The 17,818-nt window shown below is 33.3% G+C and overlaps 2 protein-coding genes across 3 annotated transcripts; one reads left to right on the top strand and one right to left on the bottom strand.

The window, feature by feature from the left end:
• The first annotated feature begins 5,006 nt into the window (after nucleotides 1-5,006).
• Nucleotides 5,007-8,695, top strand: LOC18589697 (non-structural maintenance of chromosomes element 4 homolog A). 2 transcript variants are annotated; one of them, XM_018126500.2, is made up of 8 exons: nucleotides 5,007-5,431; nucleotides 5,574-5,654; nucleotides 6,025-6,277; nucleotides 6,378-6,471; nucleotides 7,404-7,620; nucleotides 7,720-7,811; nucleotides 7,992-8,058; nucleotides 8,220-8,361. In XM_018126500.2, exons 1-7 carry the CDS (start codon nucleotides 5,239-5,241, stop codon nucleotides 8,055-8,057), a joined length of 996 nt encoding a protein of 331 aa, XP_017981989.1. In that variant the 5' UTR covers nucleotides 5,007-5,238; the 3' UTR covers nucleotide 8,058; nucleotides 8,220-8,361. The 2 variants fall into 2 exon arrangements, with proteins under 2 accessions (XP_017981989.1, XP_007014842.1); XM_007014780.3 differs by lacking the exon at nucleotides 7,992-8,058 and having other exon boundaries at nucleotides 5,011-5,431; nucleotides 8,220-8,695.
• A 318-nt stretch (nucleotides 8,696-9,013) lies between these two features.
• MOD1 (NAD(P)-binding Rossmann-fold superfamily protein) lies at nucleotides 9,014-13,321 on the bottom strand. The gene is made up of 13 exons (XM_007014775.3): nucleotides 13,138-13,321; nucleotides 11,811-12,124; nucleotides 11,391-11,500; nucleotides 11,245-11,300; nucleotides 11,082-11,166; nucleotides 10,940-10,987; nucleotides 10,669-10,743; nucleotides 10,477-10,588; nucleotides 10,304-10,355; nucleotides 10,160-10,211; nucleotides 10,005-10,062; nucleotides 9,553-9,651; nucleotides 9,014-9,471 (listed from the first exon to the last, which is right to left on the bottom strand). The coding sequence occupies exons 2-13, from the start codon at nucleotides 12,085-12,087 to the stop codon at nucleotides 9,317-9,319; spliced, it is 1,179 nt and encodes a 392-aa protein (XP_007014837.1). The 5' UTR covers nucleotides 12,088-12,124; nucleotides 13,138-13,321; the 3' UTR covers nucleotides 9,014-9,316.
• Between the last annotated feature and the right edge of the window lie 4,497 nt (nucleotides 13,322-17,818).

Genomic DNA, 17,818 nt, shown 5'->3' with positions numbered 1-17,818 from the left:
AAAGAGGATTAAATTCTGGTGAGGACCGTTCAGGAAAAAAAAAAGAAAATGTTAACTTTACATTCACAGAAAGAATGATATTCCTTTTACACCTTGCAATCACCTTACAATGGGAAGCCTTTCTTATGGTTTTTTTTGCAAATCAAATATTGTAAACACATCACAGCCAATTAAAATACAGAAAATTTTCCTTTCACCATACCAAACACCTCCTAATAAGGAAATTAGCTATTTATAAGATTAGTAAAAGTGTATACAAATAGCAGATAATGGACAATAATGTAAAACGAAAAATTAACTATTTACAGTTGTAAAATAAAAACGATAACTACGGTAAAGTAAAAACATTATGTAACTTATAAAATAAATTTTATACTCTTTATCAACAAAACAAATATTCAGGCACAATATTATTATATATTTTTATCCATAATGTGTTAGTTGGTAATCTTGAAAAGGGGCAATGAGAGTAGACTTGTCAATATGGGTCGGCCTGGTCTAGCCCCGTTCAAGCCCTTGTGGGTTGAGAAAATATGAGTTAGGCCGGGCTAGCCCATTTTTTATATGGGTTATCAAACCCTTAGCCTAACCCACCCTTTGCTAGCCTATGGGTCGGGCTGGGCCAGCCTACCTTTTTTTTTCAAAAAAAAATTATTTTTACTCCTTATCAATAAAATTATGCCATGATTTAATTCATAAATTGAATAATAAAAATATGTTACAAACAAATAAATTACACCAAACATAAATAAGCAAATAAATTACATTAAACATAAATAAAATTTCAATCTTTAACACAAACTACAATCCCATCAATATAAGTACATAATCAAATATTTATAAACTTTAAGACTAATTTATATCCTTCTCAATCTTCATCCTCAATCAAAACATTTGAATCTTGTTTGTACAGCAATGATGTCTCCAGGTCTGAATCATTATCATCTAATATTCATTGCCATAAAAGAAAAAGATATAGTAAGTTTCAATTTTAACTAAAATTATTAATTTAACAAGTAAAGATTAAAGATATTGAAATATATAAAATAAACAATACCATCGGCAACTAAAGAAAAGCCATGCAACCAATTTTTTGTGCAAATAAGTATTTGAACATTTTCATGACAGAGGGAACTTCTAAACTTGGTGAAAACATGACCACCAATACTAAAAACAAATTTTAATGCTACCGTAGTAATCGAAATGCTCAATATATCTCGTGCCATAATAGAAAGATCAGGAAAGCGCTTAACATTGTCCTTCCAATAATTAAGCACATCCAAGTCTTCAAACACTTCATAATCAAGCTTTGCCTCATCTAAATAAATATCCAATTCAGACTTTCTAGCATTAGAAATTATTTCATTTTGAAACATTTTAAACTCCTACAATTTTTAAATACATAGACAAAAAAAAAATTATCAAAACATAAATAAAGTAACATAAATTCTCATGTAATAAGATAAAGGAAAGATACAAAACTTACACTAAAGATCTTTGATCCCTTAGGTTTAGTTCCCTTTCCGGTTTGCTTAGGTAAATTACTCATTGAGTGAGAAGATGTACTTATTGCATGAGTGTTGCTTGCATATTCTTTAAAGAGCTCATACAACTTTGTCTTCACATTTTCTAACTTTCCATGACAAGTAGAAGCATCAATTTTAGAATAACAAAATTTTAAAAAATCAAATTTCATCCTCAGGTCAAGAATAGCTCTAAATGCAAGTACTACACTATAATCCTTCCAATACGTGTCAAATTTCATTTTCATCCTTCGAGACATATCCTTGATAACCTCATCTTCATTATGCAAATTTTCATTTAAAATCGATTCAATTTTCTAAACTTGCATGAAATACAAGTTGGAAGTTGGATAAGATGAACCAGATATCAAGTTTATGGTCTCATAAAAAGACTCCAAGAATTCACAAATTATCATTGCTCTCCCCCATTTCTCATCGAATGGATTATATTTATAAGTTTTATCAACAAATTAGAGGCTAGCAAAAAATTTTTTATAATTGATTGCACTTCAAGCATCAAATATGTTGAATTCCATCTAGTTGACACATCTAAACGCAACCCAACACCTGCATCAATACCAACATGTTGAACACATTTTTGAAACTTTTTCATCCTCCCATCCGATGCCTTTACATATTTCACACTCTCCTTAATTTTAAACAATGCTTTATTGACTATTTTCAAGCCCTTTTGAACAATAAGATTTAATATATGAGCACAACAACGCACATGAAAAATTCACCATCACAAATCAAGCTACTTTGCAAATGAAGATAGCTTTTCAAGATAGCTTGCATGTTATCATTAGTAGAAGCATTATCTAAAGTAAGAGAGAAAACTTTTTTTATCTATTCCCCATTCTTTCAAACAATCAAATATAGCGGCAGCTAATTCAACTCTAGTGTGTGGAGGAGGCATACGACAAAAGTTGAGTAACTTGCTACATAACTTTCAATTTTCATTAACAAAGTGAGCAGTCAAACAAGTATAGCCCTCAAAACTAGATGCTGTCCATACATAAAAAATTAAACAAATTCTATTAGGTACCTCGGCCATGGCTTGTTTAAGTTTCTCTTTCTCTCTCAAATGAATTCTTTAGACATCAAATATAACAATGTTTCTAGAATGCATCATTACATCTGGATTTACATAGCCCAAGCTCTAATCTTATCATATTCAACAAAAGCATAAGTCAAGTCGTGCTTAATTATGGCTTAAGCAAGCATGTCACTTGAAATCCTAGGATCCAATTTTCTAGCCTTTACTTTCTCTTCATAATCCATAAGCATTTGATGTGGATTAAAATATGAAATGAATTTACAAGTTTCAATGTGACGACGCAAATGTGAAGTGCCATAATTAGAGCCATTAGGTTTAAGGCCAACCTTATACTCTATTTTACAACTGTTACAAGTTGTTCTTTCTACTCCATCTTGCTTTTTGCCTATTTTAGTGAAATAATTCCAAACATTTGAAGTTTTTTTTTTGGCCCTCTTACTTAATTGTTCAGATTCAGATATATGGGATTAGGAGGGAATTTCATCTTCATTCAAAATGTTCACATCATCATCCAAATTTACAGTTTTCAATTGATTGATCCGTCACCATCACCTTTAAATAACATAAACATGAATAAAAAATGCTAAAAATTTACACCAACAAACAACAATATTTATTGATTATATCTATTGCGAATACATTTTTATATATGTAGTATATGATTTAAAATAGATTCCTAAAAGAAAAGGAGAACAAAATTTTATCTTTCAAAAAAAAAAAAAGGAGAACGTCCAAAATTAATTTTAAGCAACAGGAAGCCAGGAACTTCATATGATACTTAAATAAATGTTTCTACATTTTTCATATATTCATCGGTCTATTCATTAATTTTTAAAAAATTAATTTTCATACGGATCTTGTGGAGACTGATAACTGACTTAAAAAATTAATCTACTAAGGGCTACATTCCCAAATGATAGGTATTAGGAAGATAAATGCTTCAGTTTACTAGTATTACATTACCTTATGATCTTGTTCAAACCATTGCAAATTTGCAACGTTAGGTTTTTGCTCTAATTAGCACATTTAATTTTTAAAAAAGTTTGATAACAAGGAAGAAAAATTCAAAAGATGGATAAAAGAAAGGGTTAAGCATTCTCAGTCCATAGCAATTTTACCTTATATAATTCAATAAGTTTTTGCCTTTTAAGGCAATACAATTAATTGAATCCACAATTTCATTTTGGTTTCTTATGAAGTACAAGTTCATTCCAACATCTGGTAGCTTCTAATCTATAAGTTTATCCTAGCTACAATACATCTCATCCCTCAAAGAGAAGGACAAAATAATTTCTTCTGATGCTATAGAATGACCGACAAGCCACCAGTACCTCTCTCCATAATAACATCAATTCCTGTTGACAGGTCATGTAACATCAAACCCAATTTTCCTTTCTGCTTTTTAGTTATTCATCTTGCCAGTGCCAAGTTAAACAATTAAATATGCTATGAGACATCAATTCAAAATCTCAAAATACAAAAGGTGATACTTTTAGACTGCATTTTTCACTAACACATAACAAAACAAAGATAAAACAACAATAAAATGAAACAATTGAGAAAAGGAAAGAAAAGCAGATCGGAGGCTTACTTGGATAGCCGGAGGAAAGATGCCAACCTAGCCCCCATGAGAGAAGCAAATTTGAGGAGATATGTTGCTGACAGAGGTGAGGAGGAAGAGGAAATCAAATAAACAACCAGAGGTAGATCTATTTGCAATTATATTTGAGCGTCAAAGTGAGAGGAAAGACCGATTTCATTCCATGTTTTCATCACTGATCTCCAAATTTGGGGGTAATGCAGATTCTGAACCTACTGAAGAAGAATTTGAAGCTGCATAGAGGAAAGTTGAAAGTCGTAAAGTTTCCAACAAATTAAAGGAGGTGGGTTGGAGACTCAGAGCAGAGGTAGCTAGTGTTGGAGACTTTAAAGGTGCAATGGCCAATGGGGAGTGGTGACCGGCTGAAGGTGAGAAGTGAGAACTAGGCAAGACGCAAAAGGGGTTGAACTTTGAAGGTGCAATGCTGATGGTCGGTGGGGATAGCCAAATGGGGAGTGAGAACTGAGAAAGCAGAAGTATTGACTCTCAAATCTGTAGGGTGAAAGAAAGAAGGCCATAAGGGGTTAGCCGATTAGGGTCCTTGGCTGCTCCTTACTTCTTAGGGACTTAAGCCACTTAGGCTTAATTTTTCTTCTTTTGGTTCACAGGGCTGGCTCCCACCAACTCGGGTTAACCTTCTAATCAAATGGGTTAATCTATTTAGGCTTGATTTTAATATGAATCTAAATATTTATAACTCAATCCATCTCATATTTAATAAAAAAATGAGCTAACTCAACGTGGTAAGTCAATTTTAACATGTCTAAGCGAGAGTCCACTTAAGACCAGGGCATGAATTTGGCAGCGCAAGTGTAAATGGATAAAAAGAGAAAAAAGTTGAATAGCGGGAAAGGGAACTTCCTCCTCAAAAATTAAAAAGGCAAAAGGGGAGGGAGAAGCAAATTTTAATTACTTCCTTAACAAGCCTCCGTAAATACTTCCTTTTAATTTGCTGTAAACATTTCATTTTTATTTGCACCTGAAGATCTTTCTTTGCCCATTTCTCTTTTCTAGGGTTTTGGTCATTTTTCTTTTCGTTTTTGAGTTGTGAAATTATGAGAAGCGTGAAGAAAGAAAAACGAGCAGATAAAGCCAATGAAGAAGCTAAACCGCTTCGAACCAGGGTGGCGAGACCTGCCCGACATGACTCCGCCGATGTTGAGTCGGATCAGCTCAGTCGGCAAGAGGATGCGGCCAACCGGAGACTTCTTCGCTCCAAATACCTTGCCGTGATGACCAAAATCAACGGTTATCATTTTATTTCTTCTCTCTTTTTTTTTTTTTTTTACAAAAAAAAGGAGAAAACTTTTCCATACAAGTTATTTATATGTTTATTTTGCTTTTCAGTTTGTAATTAATTAATTTTTCATTTGAATTTTGGGTGATGCAGATGCAAGGGATGAAATATCGAAGGTTGATTCTAATAAATTTAACATCATCATTAATGAAGTCGACAACTTGCATCAACAAGGTTTCCTTTTTTTTTTCTCTTTAATATTTCAGAGATTTATTTTCAATTATTTCTATGCCCTTTTGAAATTCTGAAATTGCTGTTACGGAAAATTTTTAATTTTTAATTTTCAACTTTTTTGTTTATCTAATTACGTTTTTTTTTGTCCTTGTTAGTTTTAATAATCTGTCCTATCCATTTTTAACTGATTGAGGGAGTAAAGTGAATTAGTTTTTGACATTCATCATTTTGGTTTTCAAGACTTTAACTTAACTATTTAATAATGTTGGGTTGTCTTAGATTTTGGTTTGGAAATCGTTTTACTCGTTTTTGTGCATGAAGAAATTTATTTATGTTAATGAATTTTTTTGTTTCCCATTTGGGGTTTTAGTGTCGAAGCCGCGAGAACAAGTAGCAGATGCAGAGGCATTGTTGGACATAGCTAACACATTGGCAACTTCTGTCAAGTCAATCTCTTGTGAGGGAGTTAGCCTAGCAGACTATGTCAATTGTTTAGTTAGAGAGTTTGGGAAATCCAACAGGAGCCTTGACACACAAGAAAATGAGCAGATATCGGTCAATTGGAAAGATATTGGGATGGCTGTTTCACCATTCTTTACAACGTGCAAAGGAATTTGCACCATGTTAGTTTTTTTATGGATACCCTTTGAGTTTTCCCTTTTTGATCTTTAATGGCCTGGACTTGCTGTATTTTTCTGACTTTATTGTGTTATTGATCTTTAGGCTTGGACCTATGAAGAATGAGTTAAAGCAAAGGAAGTCTATCGTTACTAGAAAGCGTGCTATTAGACCAACTGATACTGCTAGGCCCGAAGAGGTGAAATTGCCTTTCTGTAATCTTCAGTTTTTAAGCATGGTTAAAAGTACAGCTGTGGAATCAAAACTGAGAAAATTGAAAAACCTGATCAAACCTTTGTGTTTATTTTGGTTTGGTTTTCCGGCATTCTCAGTTCAATTTTGGTTTAAATGATGATTTAATGATATTTTATTCAGTTTGCTTTGTAACTCTGATATTTAAAAACTGAAATAGCTCGATCCTAACTTAATTAACTTTAATTTTATTAATTTAAAATATTTAAAATTGTGAAATAAAAATATTGGCACTTTATTTTAGTCTAACTAGGTAAATTAAAAAAAAAAATTTTATATATAAAAAACTGAGTAATTGAACTGAACACAATTTGGTTTGATCTTTTCTTTTCTTCATTTAAAAATTCAATACTTCGATTTGATGTAAAATTTTCTCAAAACTGAGCCAAGCTGAACTGAATATTCTCTTAGTTGAGAGAATGACAAGAAAATCGTTTAGATGGTTTTTATGTTCGTTCCAAGTAACTTGGTACTAGTCATATGGCATGGAGTGATTGTATTTATAAGGTAACATAGTGATACTCTTTTGGCTTCATGATCATTAATTTGTGTAATTACTTCTCTTCTGTTTTGATCCCTTCCATCAGAATATGCAAGTTTTCTTTTCATGGTTGATTTTCTATTTTAATGATGCAGACTGATGCCATCATAAATAAATTGAAGTTTAAGTTTACAACTGCCTGTCCAGCACTTTTATCCTGATGTGTATTTTTTTGTTGTGTGGTCGCATCTTGGACTCTGGGATGGCTGTGATGAAATAATTGATGCATAAATGATCGTACCATAAGCTTAATGATCATAAAGTTGTGTTTTATGTATCATGCTCTTTTAACAATAATTGTTTACAACTTTATAAATATTCATTGTCCTGTTCAACAGGTTGATGATACTGGTGCTGAAGAGAAAACTGATACTGACAAAAATATGGCAACGATGTTTGAAATCTTAAGGAGAAAGAGACAAGTGAAACTTGAAAGTTTGATTTTGAATAGAAGCTCTTTTGCACAGACTGTGGAGAATTTATTTGCTCTTTCCTTCTTAGTCAAAGATGGGAGAGCAGAAATCGTTGTGGATAAATCTGGTTCTCATATTGTTTGTAAGTATATTTCAAGACAATTAATTTGTAACTTAACAGAAATTTTTGTTTGTGTCTTACATCGGTTAAGCTATTGGCTCATTTATTTTTTTCTTTCAGCGCCCAAAAATGCTCCTGGTACTATGTCCGTGACAACGGGCGAGGTTACTTACAGCCATTTTGTGTTTAGGTTTGATTTTAAGGACTGGAAGGTATGGAATGTGCTCTTGTTGCATCAAACTTAATCAAGATATCGCAAATACTGAAGAGCATTATGGTCTATGCTTTTGCTTTTATCACTTATTGAAATAAACTATTATTGTCGTTATATGGTGTTTTCTAGGTTAATTTGTTTCTTTCTAATTCCAAGTTTGAATGGAACTGGCTTTTAGTTAATGATGAATGTGGTACCTGTTGCTGAGGAGCTAATGCCACATAGGGAAGGTTCTACAGAATAGTGTAGGGTTCTCTTTGATGTTCTTTAAGATTCATGGTGAAACAGTCTTGTTGTTCAAACAATATTAGTAGCTTGTTTTAACAACAAACAATTTAGTTGCTAGCATAGGTAGGCTAATTTGTTTTACCTTCTAATCTGAATATTTTAATGAATGGAATTTTAGTTAATGATGAGCGGTGTGCCAGTTGGAGAAGAGTTGATGCCTCACCGGGAAGAATCACACTCAATTCTTTCCAAAGCAGAATCAGCTGCAAACAACTCAGAAGGAGCACTGACTACAACACCAATCCGAAAATTATCTAGGAACCGAGGGTTGGTTTTGCAAGAATCCATTGTAGAAGATTCGCCTGAAATTGATGATGGTAGCAAAGGCCCTGGCATTCGCAGGTGTAGGCGTAAGCTCAATTGATGAGTGGCCCCATTTTTTTTTTTGAGAACACATCATGTACAACTATTTTGGATGTTGTGATGTACATAGGAGTAGGTCAAAGACCAAATTGCCAGTTTGATAAATTTTGTACTAGTATATTCCTCTGGCAAAGGGCGCTTTGGCCAACTTTGATTGATCTATGTTACTTTGGGCAGAATCACTTTGGATTCTGGATAAATGAATACATTTCTCAAACTTTCTTATGCTAACCGTGGACAAGCTTATTTGATTAATGGAGTTCACTTACGCATTGTAGTTACCAGCTTCTGCAAGTTCTCTGGTTACCATGATCTTAATCCTTTTGAGAATTACTTTCAACATAAATTATTTCAAAACAATTTTCAAGTTACACTTTAGCCATAAACTTTTTTTTTATCGCAGTTCTTAACATCAATGTTGAACTGGGCTTGGTGGTATCAATGGTATAAGGTTTTCTAATGTTAACATTAGTAAATGCATTAAAACTCATGGGGCCGGTGAGTTTCAAGCCTCTTTGGATTCGAGTTATTGACTTCAGTTGAATCAAGTTCAAGTTCAAACATGAGCAGCTGTTTTATCAGCAATGCAGCAATCGATCCATTAATGGAAATTGTCCACTCAAAAAAGCTTAATCAGGATTTGGCAGAACACTACTGTGAGAAAACTCAGTCATGCTAAGACAGTCTCTATCCAGAAAACTTAAAAATTAGAAGAAATTAAAACAGGCAAGACAAAATCTCGCAGGTATAAAGGGGCTGCCGATCAAACATCCTAAGATGCAGTACCAACAATAAAGAGCTAAACTAAACATTCAGGCATGGCATTTGCTATGAACCTCCTGGTAGCTACTCCTAATGCTTGTCGCTTGGAATGTTGAGGTCTTTAAATATAGGACTGTCAATTCCAACACCCATTGCATTCAGACCGTTGTCTACATATATGACAGCACCTGTGATAGCTGAAGCCAAAGGTGATGCCAAGAAAGCAGCGGTGTTCCCCACCTCATCTGTTTCATTAATTTCATTAATTCAGTAATCATGATTTTTAATAAAAAACACTTAAGATCTTAGTAGTTCCTCCAAATCACCTGCAGATAGTTCTTTCTGGAGAGGTGCATTAGCCATTGAATATTCAATCATTGTATCAATAAATCCAATTGCCTTTGCAGCACGACTTCTTAGAGGACCTGTTCACCAGAAACAGAACTTAATGATGGGGTAGTGCATGGGTATGATATTCAAGAAGGAACGATCTCCATCGACATCCTCAAGTCCAGCCTCAGAATCTAACTAAAGTTGCACCTTAAACTGAAATTTTCTAGAAGAGGTGAGCCTGCAGTGATGTTGATACCTTGATGTACTAGGCAAAAGAATGCGGCAATGGTCTAAAAGTTTAAAGAAAGGACTTGATTTGAATTACGAAGTGTAGTGATTCTGATATTAAAAGAAATAAAATTCTCAGGTTTTCACTGAAAGGAAATCTCTCTCCTCTAATATTAAAAGAATGCTAAAAAAAGATCAGAGCAAGAGGCACGCTTACCCGCAGATATTGTGTTGACCCTAATTTTGTTTTTTCTTCCTGCTTCAAAAGCAAGTACCTGAAAATGAATCCAGAAACATAAATATGCTAACTTTAAGAAAACTAATGGGCATCAAGTTAAGAGGTAGATAAGTTGAAAACAAATTAGAACTCACTCTTGTATCACTTTCTAGAGCAGCTTTAGCAGAACTCATACCTCCACCATATCTGCATATCACATTGTTCAAGACTTTTGTCACCTAATGAGAAGTACAGACTATTTTTTTGGAATATTGAGAAAACAAGGATAGCAAACATACCCTGGAATTATTCGCTCAGAAGCAATGTATGTAAGAGAAATTGAAGAGCCTCCTGCATCAGCAATAGCTTATTTCAGAAACATATCTTTGGGCACTAAGTGTATTATTTAAAAGAGACAGAAAGAACAAGTACAATGAACTAAACTATAGACTAAAACATACAAAAGACATACCTGGTTTCATTAATGGGAGAAAATGCTTGAGTAAAGAAACATAGGAGTAACTTGAAGCAGATAAAGCAGCAAGATATCCATTCCGGGATGTCTCCAGCAGGGGTTTACTGACCTGTTAACAAATAATTGCTTGTTAAGAAGAAAGAATAAAGCTAAAACAAATTATCAATTGCAAGCTCAGAACTCCTATACCTCTGGCCCATTAGCTAGGGAATGCACAAGGATGTCAATGCTGCCAAAATCCTGTTTAACAGATTCAGCAACTTCCTGCAACTCATAGGAAGTAACATAACATGAAAATCATGTATGCATTGATAAATCTTATCCAGTAAGTATTTAACTTCTTCAAAGGGATTAATTATATTATCATTTACTAGAACTGTGATAGACTGTCCAAATGAGAGCTCAAATTTACTATAAAAGTTCCTATACATGAACTTCTAGCATGTATGTTAGTACATACCTGAACAGTCCAATTTGAGGATCCTGCATAGCGCTTATTTGTTTTTATCTGCACATAACAACCAAGATCAAAAAAGTTTACAAAGATAATTGGACTTGTTAACATGTACAATCTCCAGAGAATCCATAAACTTATCCATTACATCTTCAGGGACAGCATCAAGGTTGTCAAAGACTGCATCTAGGGGATATACTTTGGTAATCTCCATTAAAGAGCCATCTGGCAATCTGAAATATCAACTTCTGTCAGAAAAAGCCATTAATTCAGGAACTATTTACAATGTTGTAACATAAACCAGCTCTTACACGCGTGATTCATCAAACTTTCCACGTCTCAAGCTGGTTTCAAATATGTTCAAAGCCTAAAAGGGAACTTCCTCGTCAGCATGTTGGCAATTTCTTTAAGACCTGCGAAAGCTTAGATAAGGTCTACAAAGGTCATATTTACTTACAGGCACCCATGTTCCCACTAGAATTTCAGCTCCTGCAGCAGCAAGAGATTTTGCTATTGCCCAGCCATATCCATTATCATCAGCTACACCAGCAATAAATGCCCTCTTACCTGCAGAAAGCAGAACTCCGAGTGTATACAAAATTTAAAAAAGAAAAATCTTAAACTATTAAGGAAATACAAGAGCTTGGTGAAAGTCCATGGAAAGTAGCATTCGAGCTTTCTAAACAGCATTACAACCTAACCAAAACCCACAACAACAATAAGGTCAAGGAAAGATGTTACTAGAGACATCTTTCCTTGAAAAATATGTTTCTCCTAAAACTTTTGGATGAGAATAGGAGGCACTATATGAGGTCAGATTAAGGAAACAACAAAGCTTCGTAAGCAACTAAGAAGTATTACAGAAAGCAAGTAAAACCTTTCAAGTCAATTGCCAACCCAGAAACAGGCTTCTTTTCACTAGATTCAGACATTGCCTTTGTCACAACCTTTTTGAACTTTGCTGGAGATGATGTAAAACTGCGTCGGAAAGGCTCTAAAGATGATATATTGCAAGCACTTGTGAGCTTAGTCCATGACACACTTTTAGAATTGGCACCTAGAATGGAAACACCAGCCTCAACAAACCTGTGAGGGGATGAAATGCAGGGTCTTGCTGCTGCTATTTGAAGGCTGGAAGCTGCTGTTGCTGCCATCCTCAAAAAGTTATATTTCACAGCAGAAAGCAAAATTCTGTCCAGAAAGAAATGAATCAAGACTCGATCAAAATAAATACATACAAAGCATGCACAGTTGCACACATTATGCTACAAAGAAACAATTTTGAATCTTGGATTTATTTTTCAATGGACTAAAATATTCTGTACAATCTATTTTGAGTAAAAAAAAAATGATTAATTATCTAAATTTTGATAAAATTAAACAGTTTTGAATCTTGAATTTCATTTAAATAGATTAAATATTCTGACCAACCTGTTTTGAGTGAAAAAATGGTTAAACATCTAAATTTTGGTAAAATGAAAGCTATCGCTGCTATTGAGCCCCTTATATTATAAGTTAGAAGTTGGAAATGAATTAGAATTTACTTTTCACAAAACAAAATTATTGTAACAACAGGAAATTATGCCGATAACTTTAGATGATTTAGAGACTGATTTCCTTCAGTGCAGTTGCATAAAGTAACAAGAATAGTTGTTAAGACCCAGGATTTAATCTACTTTCTCAGTTGTCGAATATTAAAAATTACCCGCGCAGATTTCCAGGAAAAACAAAAAACAATGAATACACACCACATTATCTTAAGCTTACTAAATTGAATATAGGTTCAAGAATATATTTCATTTAGCTTTTCTATTGTAGAATTTCTCATAAACTAAACTGTAAAATTCAGTCATCCATCAACATAAACTATTTAATTCACATAAAGCTAATACTGTAAGATAATGGGTATCAAATGTTCTTCAATAAACCTAAACAAAAAACCCCTCAAAATTACAAATACGTATGGAATTAACCCATTAACGCTTATTTCTTTTCATTATCACTAGAAACACATGCATTCAACCTCAAAATTCAACCGCAACTACAAATCTGAAACCGCATTTATCATTATCAAGAACAAATGAAAAACAACGGAAAAAAGAAAAGAAACCCACATCAGTAAAACACGAAAGCTTTCACATTTTGAGACCCATTTGCATATACAACATTAATATAGAGACAAGTATAGTGAAAGAGAAAGATACCTTCGAGAGGCAGACAGAGCCAATGCGGAGACTGAAGAAGAAGAGAGAGAACACGAGGAGAAGAAAATCTTGAGGGAGTTCAGTGAGATCGAGGTGTTTTCACAAAGGAATTTGTTTTGTTGTGTTTTTCTGCAGCTAAGCCAAGCAAAGTTTGTCGAAAGTGTGACGGAAAAGGCAAATGCAAAGGCCAATCAGTCAAAACAATTTTACTAACACAGACTCAATGTCGCTGTTGGCTGTTCACTTACCGCTTGTCTTTTACTTTTCACTTAGAGGGAGGGAGTTAGAAAGTTCATTTAAATAAGAGGTTTTTTTTTTTATTTAATTTTAAAGAAGCTTTTATCTAAAAAAATAATTTGAAGAAAAAATTCATTTCTTATGAGCTTTTCATAAGGATAAAAAATCAAACTTCATAAAACCCAGAGATAAATTTATTGAGTTTTACTTGAAGTTTTGATTTCGGAGGAAAAGGTTTTAATCCTATTTAAGGTTAAATTGAAAATTAATGATTTTGATAAGAAAAATTATATATATTTAGAAGCTAATCATATGCCTCGCACATTAATATTTTAAATAAAAAATAATTAATATTTCAATTATATATGTTTGACATTTTGTAATATTAATTTATAAATTATTCAATACTAGTTTAGAATTAAGAGAAACATGGGTAAATATCATCTTGTGTGTGACCTCAAAGGATCTATTTATGGGCTTAAACAAGTTTTTGGTTAGTGACCATCCTTTTTGATTTTGTTGAGAAGAAGGTACACAAACACATATATCTCAAGATCTATGGGAGTAAATTTATCTTTCTTATTTTGTATGGTAATGATATCTAAATAGAGATTTGAGCATATTACGAGAAACTAAAAAGTTATTGTCTAGGTAGTTTGACATGAAAGATCTTGGGTAAGTATCTTATCACCATAAAAAATTCAGGCCTCATTGATGAAAAATTTTGTTGGTAAAGCATTATAATCTATTGGTGTTCCAAATTACCAACAAAAATATCAATAGAAAAATTTGTCAGCATGTGATCGAAAATACTCTCATCGATGATGGCTACTTTGTCGGTGATGGAATAATTTGTTGAAATATTCTTCAACAGTATATTCCATTGACCTTTTTATCAAGAAAATAGCAAATTCGTTAGGTGTAGGTCTAGTTGGTGATACAACTAATTTGTCAAAAAATTCTGTTGGTAAAACATCGACAAAAGTTATTGACGGAATAGTTGACGAATTGAATGTAAAACTCATCATTAGGTTCCGTTGGTAAAAAGTGTACATCATAACGGGTGAGTTCATAGACTCAACCATTCAATGTGAAAGAGGAGTTGCTATCAATCATTTTTATTTTGGTATGATTGGTCACCTAAGTGAATCTGTACTTTTTAATGAGGTCCTAAGCTTGACGTAGATTCATTTATGTCACATCTTGTTTTATGGAGGAATATGACCTGTGCATAGACTCGAACGGGTATAATTCGCTAGACCCAAGCAAGCCTTTTTACATTCATTCATTCATTCATTCATAACTTGGCCCATTAATCATAATCATCATCCATAAAGGCATACATTATCAAACACATGCATGCTACCATAGGCAACATTACACAGTTATGGAACTTCTCAACATAAACCGTGTAAGTGCATTCATTCATTAGTAAAATTAGAGTTAAAAACTCATACATCATGCCTTAATCATTCATCAACACCCTCGGTGTCCCTATAGACTTTTAAGTCATATTTGCACCTTTATCCATAACATTTATAAAGTAAATTTCCAATCATTGGCTATTGATAACTCTCTGATATAGAGTTATTTGGACTTAATTTTGATAATAATTTAACTTAGTTTTTGTAGTAATGCATAGAAATTAGTAGGTTTTATTTAAATTATTTTAGGTTAGTTAATTTAGGTGAGTCAATCTAATTTTAGTTAATTTTATACTTAATTTGGTATTAATGTGATTAAGATAGGTTGTTGTTGATTTATTTGTGATTTTGTTGGTGTTTAATGAAAGAAGAATTTTAATGGAAGAAGAGAGCAATTTTGAGGTGTAGACTTCCACTGCACATGTTTTGGTTTTTCAACTATAACTCTTTCTATAGAGATCCACATAAAATGATTCTTGACCATTGGAAAGATAAAAGAAAAAGATACAACTTTCATGTTTACCACTTCACCTAATTTGGCTTGGAAAGTGGTCAAAAATCTTGTCAAAGTTGGAGCACTGCAGTAGTCCTAAAACAATTATGATTTTTGTTGTTTAAATGGTCAAGGCCATGGCTTTTGTCAAACCCTGTTCTATAAAATAATTACGACGTTATTTACATACTCAATAGAATGTTTGCATATTTAGGAAGTTCAAGAAATCGTTAAAAGACGATATTGCCCTTAATGGTACCATTAAGTTGATTAAGCCTCGAACTAGTTCAAATATGAATTTTAAGGTGAAATTAAGAGTTTCACAGTTCAGGGATGATTCAAAATGGTAATTTGGAGTTCTAGGATCAATTTGGAGTCCAACCGAAATTTTCACTATCTAGGGGCAAAATGGTCATTTGCCACTTGAGGACAAAATGAAAATTTTTAAAAAAGATTTTTTGCCCCCGTTTGACTTATTGGAGTACGATTTGAGGTTTAGAAGTGAAAAAATTTTAATTTTGGTATAAATTGGAGTATAGGGACGAAATGATAATTTTACCACCCCAGGGCCAAATCGATAATTTTGTACCCCCAGAGCATTTTTCCAGCACAAGGTCTTCACCCATCATCATTTTTGACCCTTGAATAATGTGTGGTGGAGAGAGAAAGCTTAATAGTTAAGAAATTACAAATGGACCAATAATGTTGTGACATGTGTCAAGTTTATATCCATTATTTTTTTAGCTTTAAAATAAACATAAAATCAGCCTATTTTCTTTCATATGGCCGGCCAAACAAAGAAAAAAAAAAGAACAAAGGGAAAAAAAGAAAAACAAAAACCTTAGGTGAAGAATTTCAAGAGAAAAGTGTGGGAAATTCAAAGAAACAAGTGACAAAAGGTAAAATTTCTTGATTTTGACTCGTGATCTACCTTTCCCATACATTTCTCCTTATTTTTCATGGTTAAATTACATGTTTTCATGATGAATTCATGGCTGGTCAAAATGGGTATGGAGAGAGAAAGATGTTGGATTGATTTGATTTTAAGATATGTTAGTGTTTTTAGTTAGTTTAGCATATTTAGAAGTAAAACAATAAGAAAAGAATCCATTTTCCCCATGAATGTTCATTGGCCGAATCTTCCTTGATGTGTGTGGGTGATGGATTATTATTATTTCAAGAGAAATGGCTTAGAAAATGATGAATAATGGTGAGAAAATTAAGTAGGAAAAATCACGGTGTTAGTGCACTGTAATGGCTGAATTTTTCCGTGAAGAAATGGGAAGGTTTTGATGGGAAAATTGGTATTATTTGAATAATGTTTGGTGAATTGAGGTATTAGAAATGAAAGGGAGCAATTTGGAGTCAAATCGAATACAATTGTCATTTAATCGAGTAATATGTCGAATTAGGTCAGCACCGCATTTATGCGGTAGTCGGATAAGTTGCATATCATATCATGCATATACACCGAGTTTGAATTGATTTTATAATGGTCAAGCATTAATGTGGTGAATTATGTATTGTACATTGTGGATAGGTGGTGAGCAAATTACACTGGTAAAAGTATAAAGATTGTGCTTGAAGACTGAGATTAGGAGTACATCGACTCCTAGAATTGTGAGTGAACAATTTATCGTCTTAAATATCTAGAGTAATTATACTTGTTTGATGCTTTTATTGAATGGTGAGTTTAAATTATAAAATATTATGTTTTCCAATTAAAATATTTTTTTAATAAAAATGAGATTTATACTGGTTTTGAAATCAAATATTGTTTTGGGAAAATTGAGTATATGGAGACTGTGTTGAAATTTATGATTTTATATGTTATTGAAATTGTGGCTTATGACACTATGGTAGCATGATGGCTAAATTTTTGGGGTTGGCATGAAATATATGAACAGTTTTGGATTGGTTTCGGTAGACTGGATTATATTTTATTCGCCATATTATGCTACTAGAATTTTTATGGGTCTGGTGGTATATTAAACGGTCACTGTAGTGGTGGGGGTTTCCGTGGATTGCCTATGAGAGGGACACGGTAACCCAATTATATATTTACCTCCGGGGGAAGATGTTGGATGAAGTATCTCCTGAGGTAAGATTTGAGTGCACCTCACGTTCGGGCCACCACATGAGAGTGAGACTCAGCCAACGCCAAGAAACGGCTGTGTGTCAGATGCGAAAACATGTTTATGGGTATGAGACGTTTAACAGTTTTGGTGGTCTTAGTGGGATACCTTGACGAAGGTACCCGCGAGAATGATTTTGGTAGGGGCCAAGTTTAAGAAATTCATAAGCCGAGAAATTTTGACGAAAGGAAATTGTTTGGTACAGATTGAAACGAATTTTACGTTATGAGCATTATTGAGATATAACGTTTTTATATTGTCTCCATCTACTCGGCTTTAGATGCTTTTGATGGTAATTGTTTACTCATTGGGATTATGTAATCTCATCCCTCTTCCTATCCATTTTTTTCAGGCTTAGGATAGTTTGTTGATAGTTGATTAAGACGAGAATT

This window comes from Theobroma cacao, chromosome 9 (genome assembly GCF_053813885.1).
Source record: "Theobroma cacao isolate CCN51 chromosome 9, ASM5381388v1, whole genome shotgun sequence".
NCBI classification, from domain to species: domain Eukaryota; kingdom Viridiplantae; phylum Streptophyta; class Magnoliopsida; order Malvales; family Malvaceae; genus Theobroma; species Theobroma cacao.
The sequence above is the reverse complement of the archived record's forward strand: the minus strand, read 5'-3'. Positions and strand labels throughout refer to the sequence as shown.

Excerpts from the sequence above, each read along its gene's own strand:
- LOC18589697 (XM_007014780.3), top strand. The coding sequence starts at position 5,239 with ATGAGAAGCGTGAAGAAAGAAAAACGAGCAGATAAAGCCAATGAAGAA. Across the intron at positions 5,655-6,024 it reads CGACAACTTGCATCAACAAG|TGTCGAAGCCGCGAGAACAA; the intron begins GTTTCCTTTTTT and ends TTGGGGTTTTAG. Across the intron at positions 6,472-7,403 it reads ATACTGCTAGGCCCGAAGAG|GTTGATGATACTGGTGCTGA; the intron begins GTGAAATTGCCT and ends CCTGTTCAACAG.
- MOD1 (XM_007014775.3), bottom strand. The coding sequence starts at position 12,087 with ATGGCAGCAACAGCAGCTTCCAGCCTTCAAATAGCAGCAGCAAGACCC. Across the intron at positions 11,301-11,390 it reads TAGTGGGAACATGGGTGCCT|GCTTTGAACATATTTGAAAC; the intron begins GTAAGTAAATAT and ends GTTCCCTTTTAG. Across the intron at positions 9,652-10,004 it reads GGTCAACACAATATCTGCGG|GTCCTCTAAGAAGTCGTGCT; the intron begins GTAAGCGTGCCT and ends TCTGGTGAACAG.